Below are 15,244 nucleotides of genomic sequence, written 5' to 3'. Positions count from 1 at the left end.
TTTCACAACCCGACATTTTGATATTTTCTTCAACAAATTAGCATAATGTCGACCATGAAATGAACCAAGAAGGAACGGGAACGGAAAAGAGGATATGATGTGAAGGAATAAATATATATATCAAAAAATATCAAAAAAAAAAAAGAAATGGCACGAATACCAACCAAAACCGGCGTTATGATAGACACACGTTTTTTTTTCTAATTATTAAGGGCATTCAACTGGCTTTTCTGGATTAAACTGGGGTGGAAAGGGAAAAAAAATAGTTTAATACTATCATCACGCCGGCGTTTTTTTTTTCTTTTCTTTTCTTTTTCTTAATTAGCTTAGCTAGCTACGACCTTGCGATGCAGGAAATGGCAAATACGATCCAAGGTACCCGTACCTTGATATTTCCGATCACGAAACTTTACGACGGTGGGACTACGGAGATTTTTTTAAATAGTGATTCCCATGATTATGTTACATCCACTATGCATAGAAGCATAGCCTCTTTCTGGTGGAAACCAAGAAAAGGAATAAGTAGCAGGGGAGAGGCAGGGGAGTTTAGTGAGGTGACAGACAGAAGTGATATTAATAAAAGAAAGCCTCTGGACCCGAGAGAAATAATTTTAGGGAGGAGTAAAAGAGACCGGATGTAACGTGAAGTAGTAAGCGGAGAGGGAGGTTCAGTGGGGAAGTGATTAGACAGACAGGGATAATAATGACAATAAAAGAAAAGCTCTTGACGTAATTGTTTTGGAAGAGTAAAGAGGCTTGATGCGATGTGAGAGAGGAACAATAACTTTCATCTGAGGTGGTTCACGAGGGGTGATTACTAACGAAAGGAGTTCAGGATGAAGAGTATGAGGAGTACGAGAGGACGACGAAGAGGACGAAGGATGGAGGGTCTGAGAGGCTATATATGAAGGCCGTTCATATATAGGATGATTAAGAACGACAAAAATAGCATGTTTTCGATAGTAAAAGCAGTATAAGAAAGAAAAAACACCGATTGCTATGCGGCAGGGTATAGAAACAGTATGAAGAAAACAAAAAAAAAGGCCATGATTAAAACATCTAGGAAAACAATAGAATAAAAGCAATCATGAGACCATGAGGGTTATTTAATAATGATAATGGTTGTATTGATCCTGTCGAGGTGGGAGGCGAGCGTTTTCCCTGGCCATAGGATGCTGCTGCCGTGAGTTCCGGAAATAGGCACTAACATCAGGTGGTGGATACATAGAGGGGCGTGCCACATGTTGGACAAAGCTTTGGGCGGTTGAGTTGAAGGGTATAGACGACGGAATATTATTTGAGGCCAACGGGGGGACCTGACTCGGTCGCTCCAAAGATGCGGAAGATAACTTTGGAGTAACGGCATCAGAGGGACCCGATGGAGGCAAAGACATACTGGAAGGTCCAGCCTGTCCGGTTGCTAAGTCCGCCGGAGAAGGTTGAGCAGGCGGAGAAATCGTCATCCTAGAGGCGTAGCTCTGGACGTAAGAAACGAGATCACTCGCAGTGAGGAGTGAGGCCGGAGAGGCAGGCGGATTGGACGAATGGCTAGCACCATCGACGACGGTTTCTGTATACGGTGCCATGTAGTTAGACGGAATGGGGGCTTTCCCTTTGCCCGACGAAGGCCCAATCGTTCCACCAAGTCCAGTAGAGTATCCGCCACCAATAGTTTGGGAGAAAGCTTGGGCAAACATTGGCGATTTGGCTGTGATTGTCGCATTGTTAATGGCTGGGGTAGACAATGAAGCCTTGGGATTTGATTGGGTTGGTGTAAAGAAGGAACGGCGCCCCTTGAAGACGATGACTTCCTCTTCATCGTCGGAGTCTTCACGGGAGTGGGACGATCCAACGAGGTCATCAACCATGGCATTCATCTTGTTAGTCAATGTCGTAGAGGCAGGTTCCGAGATAACTGATCCCATGTGGTTTGCCTGCCCGAGACGGCTCGCAGTAGACGTGGCTCTAATTCCGCCGGTGACCGGGATGTCTCGCAAAGTTATTGTGGGGTATTCGGTATTGCCCGTATTAGAATCCGTCGAGATGATTCCGTCTTGGAACGCAAAAGTATTGTTTTTGACGTCGATGGGAACATTCTGGGGGAATCACAAATGTTGGCTTGAACTCAGAATCATATATTTTGGAAATCATAGATACTTACCCCTGCGGTACATAACTCTATTCCGTCCTCCAGCAGATAGAGAATCCTAGTAAGAGATTCCTGGTTGGGATGGTCTCTCCCTTGAACTCCCGCGACCTCTTTGCCTAGTCGGCGAGACTCGGATGTATCCATGAGAGGCTTGAATCCAGCGATATCGTCATCCTCCTCAAGGAGGTAAGGAGATTGGGACAGCGACCTCATAGGGAAAGTCGACTGCAACAACGAGAGCGTTGTTGCATAAGTCTGCCATAGCTGCTTGACCTGAACATTAAGGGACATATCATTCGTCTCATTGACAAGGATGTGATGGCTAATCAACAGCCATGCCGAATATAGTCGAAGGCTCGGAAGCATACGGCGGGTTACCGCGGACACCAGGTCCGCAACATCCTCTCGTGAGTCTTGCGATGTACCATCTAGCTCTTGTTGAAGAACCATTAAAATGGACGTGAAGGTCTCGACGTTGAAGCGAAGAAATGTAACCACCTTCGGAGAACTCAATGTCGCTAGAAATGTGAATTTATCAGAGCTGCCTCTTGCGAATATTTGGAAAAGATACATACCCCGATCTCTGCTCAAAGCCAAATGTTCAGCAGCAATATTGATGAGAATCATGCGATTCAATATGACCGTTGGGACAGCACGTTCTTTAACTCCCAGTGTGATCTGATTGAGCAAGTCGCTTTTGAGACTCTCATATTCAGAGGCGCTATGACAATGTTAGAATAATTTCGTTCGTGAGTGGACAGGAAAGGACTCACTCATTGCTTAAGAAACAATGCGCATGGTAGCGGCTAAACATCGCTGTGATCTCATCAGAGGCGACGCCATCCGAGGAAGCGTTATCCTTCAAGATTTTGACAAAACAAATCTTCAAATTGCTGAGGGTGGTTTCGTGAGTCGCCTCATCTGGCTCCTCCGCAAGAAGCGAGCGATACAAATAATAGATGGCAGTAAAGTGGCTCTGCTCGTATTGAGCGAGAACAGCCAACTGGTTGAAGGCCTTCGGATGAGCAGGGATGACTTTTCTAGCAAGAGTATAGTAGCCCTTAGCAGGGCCCCAATTCTTTGCATCTGGATTTCGAGGGTTTGGCTCCCCATAGTTCTCGCGGTATCGCGAGAGGTCGCCAAGATGCAATAGGCTTTCGTAGCAGGTTAAAATCGCAGAATTCTGGATTTGGGATGGGTAGTCCCTCTCACGGTCGGACGTATCGACTGGTTCAAAATTAGTATTCCAATATAGACCAATGGCACAGGGGCAACTCACTTTCGAATTTGAATTCTGCAGCGACAAATTTCAAGTTATGGACGCTGAAATGTGAAATCAACCTCTGAATCAAAGCACGATAAAATTTGCTGGAAAGTTTGATGAACTTTGTAAAGTACGTATATACTTTCCGAAGCTCAACCGGTCTTTTGCCATCCCTCTTCAACTAACCTGTTTGTCAGCACTGATATTCTTCAAAATATCCGGAGTATGAGGCTTGCTTACAGTCGCGATGGCTTTGGAGTATCTAAGTATGATTTTGTGATGGATTAACCAGCACTTTCCAGCGACTTCATGGTTGTTGCAGTACTCGATATCCGAGAACAGCATTTCTTCGACTACATTACGCAGTCCGGCTGTTCTTTCATCGAGCTCGCGCTCGAGGGCACCATCACCTGCATCTCGAAGTTCGAGGAGCCTGTTGATCTCCTGCTCGTATACAGCCGCCTTGTTACGCATTGCTTCCCATTCACCAACAGCCCTATGCAAATCGTCGTCGATGTGTCTCGTGAGATTGGCTGTTGCCTGATCGGTCCCGACCGTGTTCCTTTCAAACTCCGACGTAGCGCCCCCGATGGTACCAGCAGGTCTATTAACGTTCAGACCTGCAAGTTCTTCTCCTCTTACCTCGTTCTCGCAACGGATTGGAGAACCAAGCTGTGGTAGTAGTCGTCCTGAGGTCCAAAGAGCTGGAGCAAGGGGTTCTCCCTGTCCTAAACCAAGGAGGGAATCTTGCTGAAAAAGTTCTGCGACACTGGGCCTAGGTCCCTGAGCTTGCCCGCCACCTCTTGCCGATGAGGGGTCGACAATAACGGGGTGGGTGCCTGATCGTCTGATCGGTGGTTGATGATGTCCAATGTTACCTTGTTGGAATGGCTGAGGTTGCCAATGACCAACACGAGTACTGCCCTGGTTGTGAGTATTTGTTGGCTGTGCCTGATAGCTTGGGACGAAAGCAGCCCGAGCTAGGGGGTGTTGCTGTTCGGGTTTCCTAGGCCCGGGTACCCTTCTAGGTTCCGGGACAACACCGGCTTCGAGTTGTTCAAGGGTGAAGTAAGGAGGTACACCTTGGAACTTAGGTTGATTTTGGGCAAACCGGCCAGCAGGCCCACCTTGAAACCCGTTTGGAAAGGGACCTGGATGATAAGGATAAGGATGGTTACCACCAAGGGTTTCTTCGATCTCGACCTGAATTCGTTCGTCGTCCCACTGTTCAAGGACGTCCGGTCTTGGCCATAAGGCCGTATCGTGGATAAAGGGATCGAAATGCGGGTGGTTAACCGGTAGGAGGATCGGAAAATACTGGAGTTGGTTGACGACAGTATCGTCGCTATTCGCCAGGGAAGCAGCGTCCGATTGTCCTAGTGTGAGAGAACTATTGGCTTCTGAGACGTCGGTGGCCTCCGAGCCTTCCCAGTCACGATTATCGTCGTTCTCAGGCTGGTTATTCCCGGCCTCTTGGTTGATACTGAGGTTTCCAAGATCCAGAAGGTTTGGATCTTGAGCGAACGGACCAAATCCTGGAGGTGGAAGCGGCTGAGGAAAGTTATTGAAGGACGGATGGATGGCAGAATGTTCCTCACCTAGTCCATTAGGATCGCGATGGAGAGCGGATCGGAGGACGTTATGTGTAGGTACGAGAGTAGGGGGTAGAGGTTGAGGGGGAGGAGGTTGAGGATGGATATCGAATGCCTGAAGACTTGGATCCAGTCCCGGTGAATTGCTTCGGTTAGAAGCCGCCTCCATGCTGAGACCTTGTGCCTTGCAGGTTTTCTGGATGAGGAAGTTTAAGCGAGATGATATGAGATGGAAAGTGGAGGCGAGGTTGGTGTTTAAGCGAGAGAGTGTGTGTAACTTTAGACGAGACTAAGGGCCTTGAATAGGCAAGCAGTCCGGACAACACGACAAACTCCAACACTGGCCCTGCTGCTCTCTTTCACTTCCACTTCATGACATAAATAACAATTTGGTCTCACAAGAAGGTTAATCTTTCCATGTCAGCTAAATTGTCCCTGAAATGGCACTATTACTATTTCTACTATTTGTTATATAAATTCAGTCAACATTGCCAGCTAGGCTATATGATTCCTCGTCACCAGGCCACGGATTCGAAGATATCAATTCGATCCTCAATATTCGAAGGGTCAGAAGACGGCGCCTCGTAAACTGGAATCTTCTCTCCTAAAGCATTGTTCTCCTGTGGCTATCCCGTCAAAAGCACAGATTTACCCTCCTTCCGATACCTATCGCCGTATGCAAAGTCACCATCTTCTACGACCGTGGCGAATTTGCCCCCAAGGATACCTTCATTCAGCTTCGTAGGTACCTTGCCATCGACAGCAACTTAGCCTCCCTCACTGATATATGCAGAGTCGATTTGTTCTTGTGTTAGTCCGTCGTATTGTGGTACTGGGGCGGCGTGAACTTGTATGCTCAGTAGGCCGGCGGCAGATGGAGCCATGAGGGAAAGAATTATTTGGGTCATCATTTTTATTTATCTTGGATAAAATTGGATCGAAGTCGTGATATACTCGGATATCATCGACGGTAGCCCTTATATATCATATTATCCGTCTAACTGTTGGTCGACAAATGCGATTCTCCACTAGCTACGCGACACCCTTCCCCGGAAGTTATGAGTTTTCGTCAGCATTGCATGTCTACTCTCGTTCCCAAGCATCAGATTTGTTTTTTTCGAGGCCATTATAGCGAGAAAAACATTGCACGAACTTTGAGCTTAAACTTTCAGTGTTCGTCTTTATATTGATTGCGGATATATGTAGAATAAATTTTCAATTGCTTCTTAACCTAGTAAAAGATTGCAATTGGACAAAAAATAACTAAGCCTCAAGTCGCTGGTAGAACCTCTACGACCTCTAGATAGTAGAGCATGTGGGTGTGAAGGTTGTTTCTACTTTTTACTTTTTTCTGGAATGTCGTGATATACTTTGCGAGATTATGATGTCCTAAGCCTAACCGATCAGGGTCTAGAACGTGTGGAACCACCAGAGACATTCAGCTACGATGGCCTGACCACTTCCTAGCTATGGATTGATGTTGGAATTTGGGCTTGCCAAAGAGCTTCATCTAGCATTAGTTTGCATGCCTGAGTTATCACTATGATTTGTCAAAAAAGACGGGAAAACCTTTGGCTTTGAACCAGCTCCACTTCGGATAAGGGTTTAATGAATCGATGGAAGCTATCCATACAGATTTAGCCAATCGCTTATCGTGATCTTGGGTGTCTGGCCAATGACTTGCGGCCCGGGGGCAGGGGTCCTTCCCAACCGAATTCAAAACAAGCAGGCCGGGGTTGAGGTCTGTGTGCGCGGAAAATCTTCGAAAGCGAAATCTTCGAGCTTCATCATATCTCCTCCCAGAGAAGGTTTTTTTTTTATCACAAAACTGATATGTCTCCGGATATTTCCAAATATGTACGTCAGCCTGTTTTTAAATATCAAGGCTGCGCGGACGTTATACACGAGGCAGACAGGAAGGACTTCAAAACACCGACCCTTGCGTCGTTGATCAATTTGCATTGGAAATCCTATCTGCAAGGGCCGCAATTTAGAAACTTTGTGCTATGAATTGGATGCCTATATATCCCTTCTTTGAAATTGCTCCCCACGGACGGAAACCGGATGCTGGAAACCTATTCCCTGCCCCCACTTTGAATCTCTCTATTGTGCAGATTGTATAACGCCACTTCTTTCGTGATAGCTATCGTAGCTGATCCCACACTAAGGTGTCGATGTCACTCTGCGGTCGTCGATCAATCCCCGGGATCCAACGCAATAGCCAAGAAAAGTAGCCGAAAGCAAGCACACAATGAGCTCAAGATGCGGGCAGGCAGTTGTGACGACCATACATACAAGTTCCACGTAGCTGCATCCTTGCTTGGGGCCTCCTCTCGACCTCACTTGATTTGATGATCCAGTCCCTCGCTGGGGTCCCTTGCAAGCAACAGCCGAATGCAATCTTCTGATTTTCTTTCCTTCTTCCTGCGTCGCAAAATATCACCAATCGCAATCGTGGTCGAGGTGTGACAAGGAGGAGAAAAAACATGATTCAGCACGCATGTAAATGCAAGTGAACTGGCGGGTCGGTTTCCGGCCCCTTCAGCCAGACCAGACAAAGATATAAAGCCTCATCGCCACAGGTTGATGTTGCATGCCCGTTCGTTTTTTTCTCAACATCCGCATCGAGGCTTGTTACCATCGATTGAACCTTGCACAGCATTTCCGTCTTGAGCAATTGTCTCAATCCGTCGATATCGCCGTGTAACCTTCAACCTGCAGCGCAACACAAACCTTCTTTGGATGGTACAACTCCCTGGATTGTACCCTTGTGCCCAGGCATCACGTAACTCCCCAAACTTGTTCTGGAACGATATATATATATAATCCCAACGTTCCCCTTCTCCTTACCAACTTCGAACGAACAAATAGGCGAGCTCCCTACTCTTCTTGAAGTTCACCGTATTTTCGAACTCCATATCGAAGCCAAAAGACTCCCCAAAATGGCCTCCAGCACAACCTACGAAGTCAGCTCTCCAACAGTCGAATCGCCCATGACCTACGAAAAGAAACTCGAGCCCACAGTTCTCGAAACACAACCTACATTTCCTCCTTCTGAAGAAAAAGCCGAAGAAAGCAGTAGCGTCGGATGTTGTGGCTGCCACGGCTGCTGGAAGTGGGCTCTCACATATCTATTTTGCCAATGTGCGTGCATCGGATTTTGCGTCGATCTGGCGACGGATTGGGATTGGGATTGCGACTGCCTCAATTGCTTCTGAGAGAAAATGTTCGATTGAAGAAATATTAGACGGCGCGGTGTATGATTGAAGCGGGTGATTTATTTTTGGAGGTGTTTAATCCTTTGGAGGCGGCGTTCATGTCTATTTTATGTATATCCATCAATCCAAGTGCACTTATCGGTGTCAACTGATTCGGTTAGCCTCACGAGGCAAACTCAGGGTGACCTTGAAGGAACCCGGATCGTGATCAATCCCGACCCAAATGAACTTCAACTTACACTTCCTGAATATAAAGTAAATACATTCAATAAAGCGGGCATCAGCTAAATTTCTTGGACGAAAATGGCGCCCGAAACCAAAATCAACCTTTCAACTCTCCCCTACGATCTCATCTACGACATCTGCGAATACCTCTCCAACGATGACGTCCAAAGTCTTCGGCTCGTCTCGACCCCCATATCTTCCAATATCCCACCGGCGCGTCTGGAAGAAATACAGTCCCAGCGAACGATTTTCAAACATCCCTATGAGATGACAAGATTAAAACGTCTCGCATCTCTTCCATTAGAGAAACGAAGCCGCATCAAGCATGTAATCATTGACCTCGCAGATCCATATGTGGTACCGATCTCTAGCCATGAGTTTGATGGTTTGATACAGGGCTACTCTGAACGGACCCGGCTCAAGCTATTGAAGCTCTATCTCGACTACCGCGATAGGAATCCCCATGGATTTGGAAGTAGGTATACAAGAACTTTCAGGAGACTTGCGGAGAGGGTTCTTCGAAACACATCAAGTACTTCAGACCAGGCAGAGCAGGACTCGGAAACCAAGTCGGAATCTAGCAGCCTCTCTTTCACCACACGCTCTGAGATCTACTCGATGCTAAGCGAGAGCTTCGCCTTCAATGCGGATTCGCAACTATCGAAATTCAGAAAAGCCAAAGAGAAACAGGAGGAAGGATTCGACTTTTTTAAATCTCTAATCGAAGCCTTTAAGCTCCTCCCGAACCTCAAAATTATAAGTTTCAAAGACAGGTCTCGTCATGAACAAAACAAGGATTACATCTCAACGGTCTGGAAAACATTCAACCCGGCTCTCGCAACATTCCTCAAGAAAAATCCCGAGATGAATAGCCTGCCATGGCATGATTGGTTCCAAAATAACCCCAACTATGCTTACGGGCTTACTCTCGCCCGCGCCTACCCAGGTGTCCTGTTCTGCGCCGCTCATGCTCGATGTCAGATATCCGAGATCCGCATGGACGGATTGGGTTGGAACAGAAGCATCGATTCGGTCCCACTCTGGAAATTCGGACGGTGGTACCAAGCAAATGACGGACTAACCTTCCGGCCGTGCGTCCCAAGAGAAGGACATGACCCCGTTGACGTTGAGGCGTTTAAATATACCTACGGAAACCTCTCTCGCCTCGAAATATGCGTGGCTTTTGATTGGACGGTGGAATATAGAGACGAAAAGGAGGTTTCGGAACTTTTCATGACGGTTATACGGAACGCCCGGGCCCTCGTTATCACGAGGATACTGGGTGTTAGTGCAGAACAATGCAAACCTAGCTTCGTATTCCCGCAGATGGCGGTTCTGCCGAACTTACGGAGTTTGGAGCTTATCAAGGCCGGGGTAACGATGTTGGCTCTTACCGAGTTCCTACTGGCGAATAAAAGGTCGCTGAAAGAGGTATTCTGTGTCCTCACGGTACGCCATATTGTGAGAAGAGAGGACATGATCAGCTTCTTACAAAAAGTGAGAGAACAGCTGGATCTTAGAGTCTTTACAATGGACTTCTTGACCAATAAAGAGCCAACGAAGAATTGCCATCTCTCTGTCGATATTAGGGGGAGCTGGAGAGACGATACCGGTGGATACGATAGGTATAGGGTCGGAACAAAGTGTGAGCAAGGCAGATTCTGGGGATGGTATTCCGCTCAAGATCGAGAATTGTTACCACGGTCAGATTGGGTAACGAAGACATCTTGGGAGGGTTTTATCGAAGGGATAGAGGAGATGGACACGGGAGAGAGTTGTCTAGATCATTGGAATGGCAACATGAAAGATCACGATTAAATTGAACTTCGGACCAGTTTAATATGCTAGCTTCCACGAAGTGAAAACCGATAGGAAGGGGTATGATGGTTAATCAGCTGACTCTTTTGTCGAGCTCTCCTTTAGCTTGATAACATGTATGGTAATAACTTTTCACCCTCGCATAGACATTAACTAAAATAGTAGTCCCTGGCCCCGCAATACCAACTGCACTTTACAGTTCATCCTTAGGCGTGTCCTTCTCTCCACCTACCTGCTCGAGGTAAACGGTCCAATCATTCCCAATCTTTAACTTGGTATTCTTGATAACAAGAATATCCGCATGATCCTTATCCGCTGCAGCGGTATAACTCAAACTGGCCTCCCACTCCTTGATCTTCCCATCATCTTCCTCTACGAGCAGAGCTTTCGCCTTCGATTTGCCCTTTGCTAGTGCGGTGATGTCAAGAGAATTGCTCGCACCCACAATGACAATCTTTTCAACTTGTAGTGCTTTTGCAACCTTTTTGTATGCCGCTCCGGCAGCGCGATCCTTATGAAGATCCCTAGACGTCAAGGTTTTCAAGGAGCCGTTGTACATGAATTGACGGTTGATGTAGGCTCCTTGTTTGTAGTCGAAGCTTTCGCCGTCGTCATGGTAGAAGAAGCCCATAGCGTGACCCTGTATCACAAATTGTCAGAATGTTTTCATGTGTTGGGATTTGAAGTTTGGGGGTTTCCTTACCCTCTTGTTTAGCACGAGAACCAAAGTGAATGGGTCATGCTTCATCAATCCGCTGGACCTTCTGTGTCTATCCCTTCGTGGAATAATGTGTCCTCCCCTCATCAAAATTGGGATTGTATCCAGTGGCGCGCTGTAGTCTTTCCTTCCCTTGCCTTGGTAAATCTTGTGGGTCCAGTAATCGTAGTAAACCTCATCATCTGCAAGATAAAAATCAACCTTATCAACGCCCTCGGCAACAACTGGCTTGACAAGCAAGCCGGTGTCACCGATGTAAGTCTGGTCATCAATCGCGAAACCCTCTTCGTCATCCGGGTGAACAACAAAGTTCGGTCTTATGATCGGCATACCATCCTTCGAGGCACGGTGGAAGGCGGTGTACCACGCTGGAAGCAGGGTATATCGTAGACGAATCGCGTCACGAATGATACCAGTGTATGGGTCACCGGCAACATATGGTTCTCGTCGCTTAGAATCGATATGCGCATGGGCACGGAAGAATGGATACCAAATACCGGACTGATACCACCGTGTCAGCAGCTCGTTCGATGGGTTTCCGAAGAACCCACCGACATCAGCACCGGAGAAGGGAAAGCCAGCAATACCCTGCGACAGCAGCATTGGGAGCGCAGCTTGTAGATGCTCCCACTTGGCCTCGTTGTCACCGGTCCACATAGCACCGATGCGCTGAGCGCCTGCAAAGAATGCGCGGGTGAGGACGAAACTTCGTTGGGTCTTGCCCTTGCCGATGTCACGAGCTTCGAGAGCTTGGTGGGTAGCATTCATGAAAGTCATGCCGTAAACGTTATGGACGTCTCGGTGCTCCCAGTTTCCGAAGTGGAGGTTGTCCTTTGGCATGGTGGTTTCGGGGCCGTTGAAGACGGAAGGCTCGTTCATGTCATTCCAGAAGAAAGTGTTCTTTGCAGTGCCTTTAAACTTATCCAACTGGAAAAGTGACTTCCACCACTCGATCGCAGCTGGGTTGAAGGTATCGATCCAGTGAGACGAGCCAGGCCAGCACCAACCTTCGTAAATCTCACTGGATTTGTCCTTGACAGCGAGATCTTTCGATTTGAGCTCTTCAACAACATGGTAGTCGTTGGTGTTCTTGATATGAGGATCGTTGATCAAGACAACCTTTCTCTCCGTCTTCTCAATGTTCTTCATCATTGATTCGGGGTGCTTAAATGCCAATTTGTCGAAGAGGAAGTAGCGTTTGTTGTCCGAGTACTCGATATCCAACCAGATGACATCATATGGAATGTTGTGCTTGTCTAATTTCCTGTCCACGTCCCTCACATCGTCTTCGGACACATAGTTCCACCTGCACTGGTGATATGCGATTGCAAAGGTCGGTGGCATTTTTGTGAAACCGGTGAGTTCGCCATAGGTCTTGTAAAGAGTCGAAGGATTTGGCCCCAAGAACACCCAAACGTCTAGCTGGCCAGCCTCTGAAACCCAATGTGTCTTCGTATCTGTCTTGGTTTTCTTCTCTTTCACCACATCGACCCATGTTTCTGCGGCATTCAACCACAAAACACCCACACTCGATCCCTTTCTGTGCGCCTGCATGAATGGAATAGATCCATACAATGTCATAGGACTGTCCACTATATACTCGAACACATCCGCGTTGAACAGCCGGTATGGTTCCTCGTAAGCTCCTTCGCCGCCTCTAGTCGTCTTGAGTGAAAGGGATGTCGCATGACTTGGAATTCCAAAAACGTATTCGTAGCCTGGGAACGAAATATCCATCGCCACAGCCTCCGGACCTCTCGGTTTTGTATCAGTATTCCCACCAAAGGTCTCGTCCCATCCACCATCAAGGTCCTCCGGGCTCTTCTCCTTCCCTTCTTCGGGTTCCGGAGGTTGCGCTCTCCAATGTTCCACATTCATCAACCCACGGTCGTTAAGCACCACGTGTGTCTCTCCATCCCTTTCGAACTTGACGTTGAATGGGTAAACCGTAATGATAGCCTTATACTTCAATTCAGGGCCGAAGGTCAAAGTTATTTGACCTTTCTGATTGTCGTAAACCACTTTATCGTCTCGAACATCCCAGCCCGGGACCAATGCCCACCGCTCCGCCTCATTGTAACGTTCCTTACGAGCTTTACTTTCCCCACGTAGAACAATGTCTCCCTTCGTGCGTTTAAGCTCGTCGATGGTTACCCTTACGGCGCCATTCTTTTGGAAATTGATATTAAGCGGCAACACCACTTTCTCAGTCCGGCCCGGGACGGTTTTCAGAATCTCAGCAGTGAGAATTCCATTCTGGAGTAAAAGGGTATTCTCCTTGATTTCGTAGGGTGATACCCAATTGGACTCCGGGGCGAGAGCGTGATCAGCGAAAGCCCTGTTCCTACGGCAAAAGCCGGATTGGGAACAGGTCTTGAAGTTCTCGTGCTTAACCGTGGCGGCGGGAGCGATGAAATCGAGAAGAAGCAGAAGGATCGTAAGGCCTCCTGCAGAATTGGACGGCGAAAGAGCGGAGACTCGCATCCGGATCCGGGGACGTTGGTTGTTGAGCACAACCAAGGAAAGCTGGAAGGGTAATTGGGTTGGGTATTTATTCGAGGATCAAGGTTCCAAAGTGCACCTGGCGAAGGATTCGATTGATCCCGTCGAATGGAATGTGGGTTTTATCCCGTTCGTACGTCGTTCTGTTCGTTATATCGTCGAAAGAGAGGGTGTGGGAAAGGTCAAGAGGCCAACTAGACGTGAAGTCAACACGACAGTCTGCCCCGGTTTCTTCAGTCCTCTACGCAGCCGTGCTTCCCCACGTTGCAAAGGAGCTTTCTAGGCCGGTTTTTTCTGGCGTAACGAGGGGCCCCGAGTAAGCTGCCGAATATGCAGCGTCGAAACTAAACTGGTTGCAGGTCCTTGGCGACAGGGTCTTAAAAGACATCGAAGGTCGAGCTCTGATTGCTAAGCTTCTAGAGCAGTCCAGCGCGGTGGGTTTGCCCGATATCGTCGTTTTAGAACTTTCAAATCGAAGACGCATCATGTAGTCGCAAACCACAAACATCAGCCGTTACGCATTGCATTATCACATACTTCACACGTATACGTCGTTATCGTTTTCGAGACGTATTTCGTATTTCGCACTTCGAAGCTTAAGCTTAGCTTATACCTACGAACCATGACATCGCTATCCAAAGTCAAGCATGTCGTCCTCGTGTGTACCACCGATCCACTCGTCTCAATCTAACCGTCGCAATACCAAGTTAATTATGTAATTACAATCAGATCCTGTCCGGCAAAGGCGGAGTCGGCAAGTCGTCTGTAACCACCCAACTGGCCCTTTCTCTCGCCACTCTCGGTCACACTGTCGGCGTTCTAGATATCGACCTCACAGGACCCAACATCCCTCGGATGTTCGGTATCGAGTCATCTACTGTTTTATCTGCGCCAGGAGGATGGATTCCGGTAACTGTGGATGGCGGGGAGACGCTAAAGAAAAGTGGTGGGAGCATTAGGTGCATGAGCTTGGGTTTCTTGTTAAGAGATAGAGGGGATTCGGTCGTTTGGAGAGGACCGAAGAAGACGGCTATGGTTAGGCAGTTTTTGACAGATGTGCTATGGGGGGAGATGGATTATTTGCTGGTGGATACGCCGCCCGGTAAGATGACACTTTACTGATCGATACGGAGGTTATGGAAGACTAATTTGGATACAGGGACTTCGGACGAGCATATATCGTTAGCAGAGCAGCTTCGGTCTCTAGCGATCGTAGACGGCGCAGTTATTGTCACAACCCCACAGGCGGTGGCAACAGCAGATGTTAGGAAGGAAGTAAACTTTTGTAAGAAAGTCGGAATTGATATTCTCGGTGTGGTCGAGAACATGAGCGGATTCGTATGCCCGCACTGCGCAGTAAGTATCTTATCAAATTAGGCAGACGATTCGCATTCTTTGCCACTGACAGGGGACACTCAGGAATGCACGAACGTGTTTTCATCCGGTGGAGGAAAGGTGTTAGCACAGCAGTTTGAAATCGATTTCTTTGGAGCTGTACCGATCGATCCGACTTTTGTAATGATGATCGAAGGGGAAACTAAGGACGGAGAGGGCAAGAAGGAGTCGCTCCTCGACAAGTACCAGAAGAATGCGCTGTCTCCGATATTTAAAGATATAGCTAGCAAGGTAGTAGCAAAGACAATTCCGACGCCAGGGGATGGGTGAAAATGTAATTATTTGGTTTTCATATTTGACTCGGTGGTAGCCGATATCGATACGTAGTTGAGTATGAAGTCCAAAAAAGGATATATGCATTTG

General features: G+C 47.6%; 4 protein-coding genes across 4 annotated transcripts; 2 read left to right on the top strand and 2 right to left on the bottom strand.

Annotated features, from left to right (window-relative positions):
- Positions 1–1,106: 1,106 nt before the first annotated feature.
- On the bottom strand, positions 1,107–5,174 carry DFL_002244 (uncharacterized protein; the record flags this gene model as incomplete). Its single annotated transcript, XM_067631002.1, has 6 exons — positions 1,107–2,096; positions 2,162–2,667; positions 2,725–2,870; positions 2,923–3,376; positions 3,429–3,594; positions 3,654–5,174. 6 exons carry the CDS (start codon positions 5,172–5,174, stop codon positions 1,107–1,109), a joined length of 3,783 nt encoding a protein of 1,260 aa, XP_067493590.1.
- A 3,352-nt stretch (positions 5,175–8,526) lies between these two features.
- DFL_002243 (uncharacterized protein) lies at positions 8,527–10,266 on the top strand (the record flags this gene model as incomplete). The annotated part of the gene is made up of 1 exon (XM_067631001.1): positions 8,527–10,266. The coding sequence occupies one exon, from the start codon at positions 8,527–8,529 to the stop codon at positions 10,264–10,266; it is 1,740 nt and encodes a 579-aa protein (XP_067493589.1).
- A 193-nt stretch (positions 10,267–10,459) lies between these two features.
- DFL_002242 (uncharacterized protein) lies at positions 10,460–13,468 on the bottom strand (the record flags this gene model as incomplete). The annotated part of the gene is made up of 2 exons (XM_067631000.1): positions 10,460–10,906; positions 10,970–13,468. The coding sequence occupies 2 exons, from the start codon at positions 13,466–13,468 to the stop codon at positions 10,460–10,462; spliced, it is 2,946 nt and encodes a 981-aa protein (XP_067493588.1).
- A 640-nt stretch (positions 13,469–14,108) lies between these two features.
- On the top strand, positions 14,109–15,151 carry DFL_002241 (uncharacterized protein; the record flags this gene model as incomplete). The annotated part of the gene is made up of 4 exons (XM_067630999.1): positions 14,109–14,144; positions 14,216–14,588; positions 14,646–14,842; positions 14,906–15,151. 4 exons carry the CDS (start codon positions 14,109–14,111, stop codon positions 15,149–15,151), a joined length of 852 nt encoding a protein of 283 aa, XP_067493587.1.
- Between the last annotated feature and the right edge of the window lie 93 nt (positions 15,152–15,244).

This window comes from Arthrobotrys flagrans, assembly GCF_004000055.1.
Source record: "Arthrobotrys flagrans strain CBS H-5679 chromosome Unknown unitig_3, whole genome shotgun sequence".
Taxonomy (NCBI): domain Eukaryota; kingdom Fungi; phylum Ascomycota; class Orbiliomycetes; order Orbiliales; family Orbiliaceae; genus Arthrobotrys; species Arthrobotrys flagrans.
Note: the sequence above shows the minus strand (reverse complement) of the source record. Positions and strands in the feature narration are given on the sequence as shown.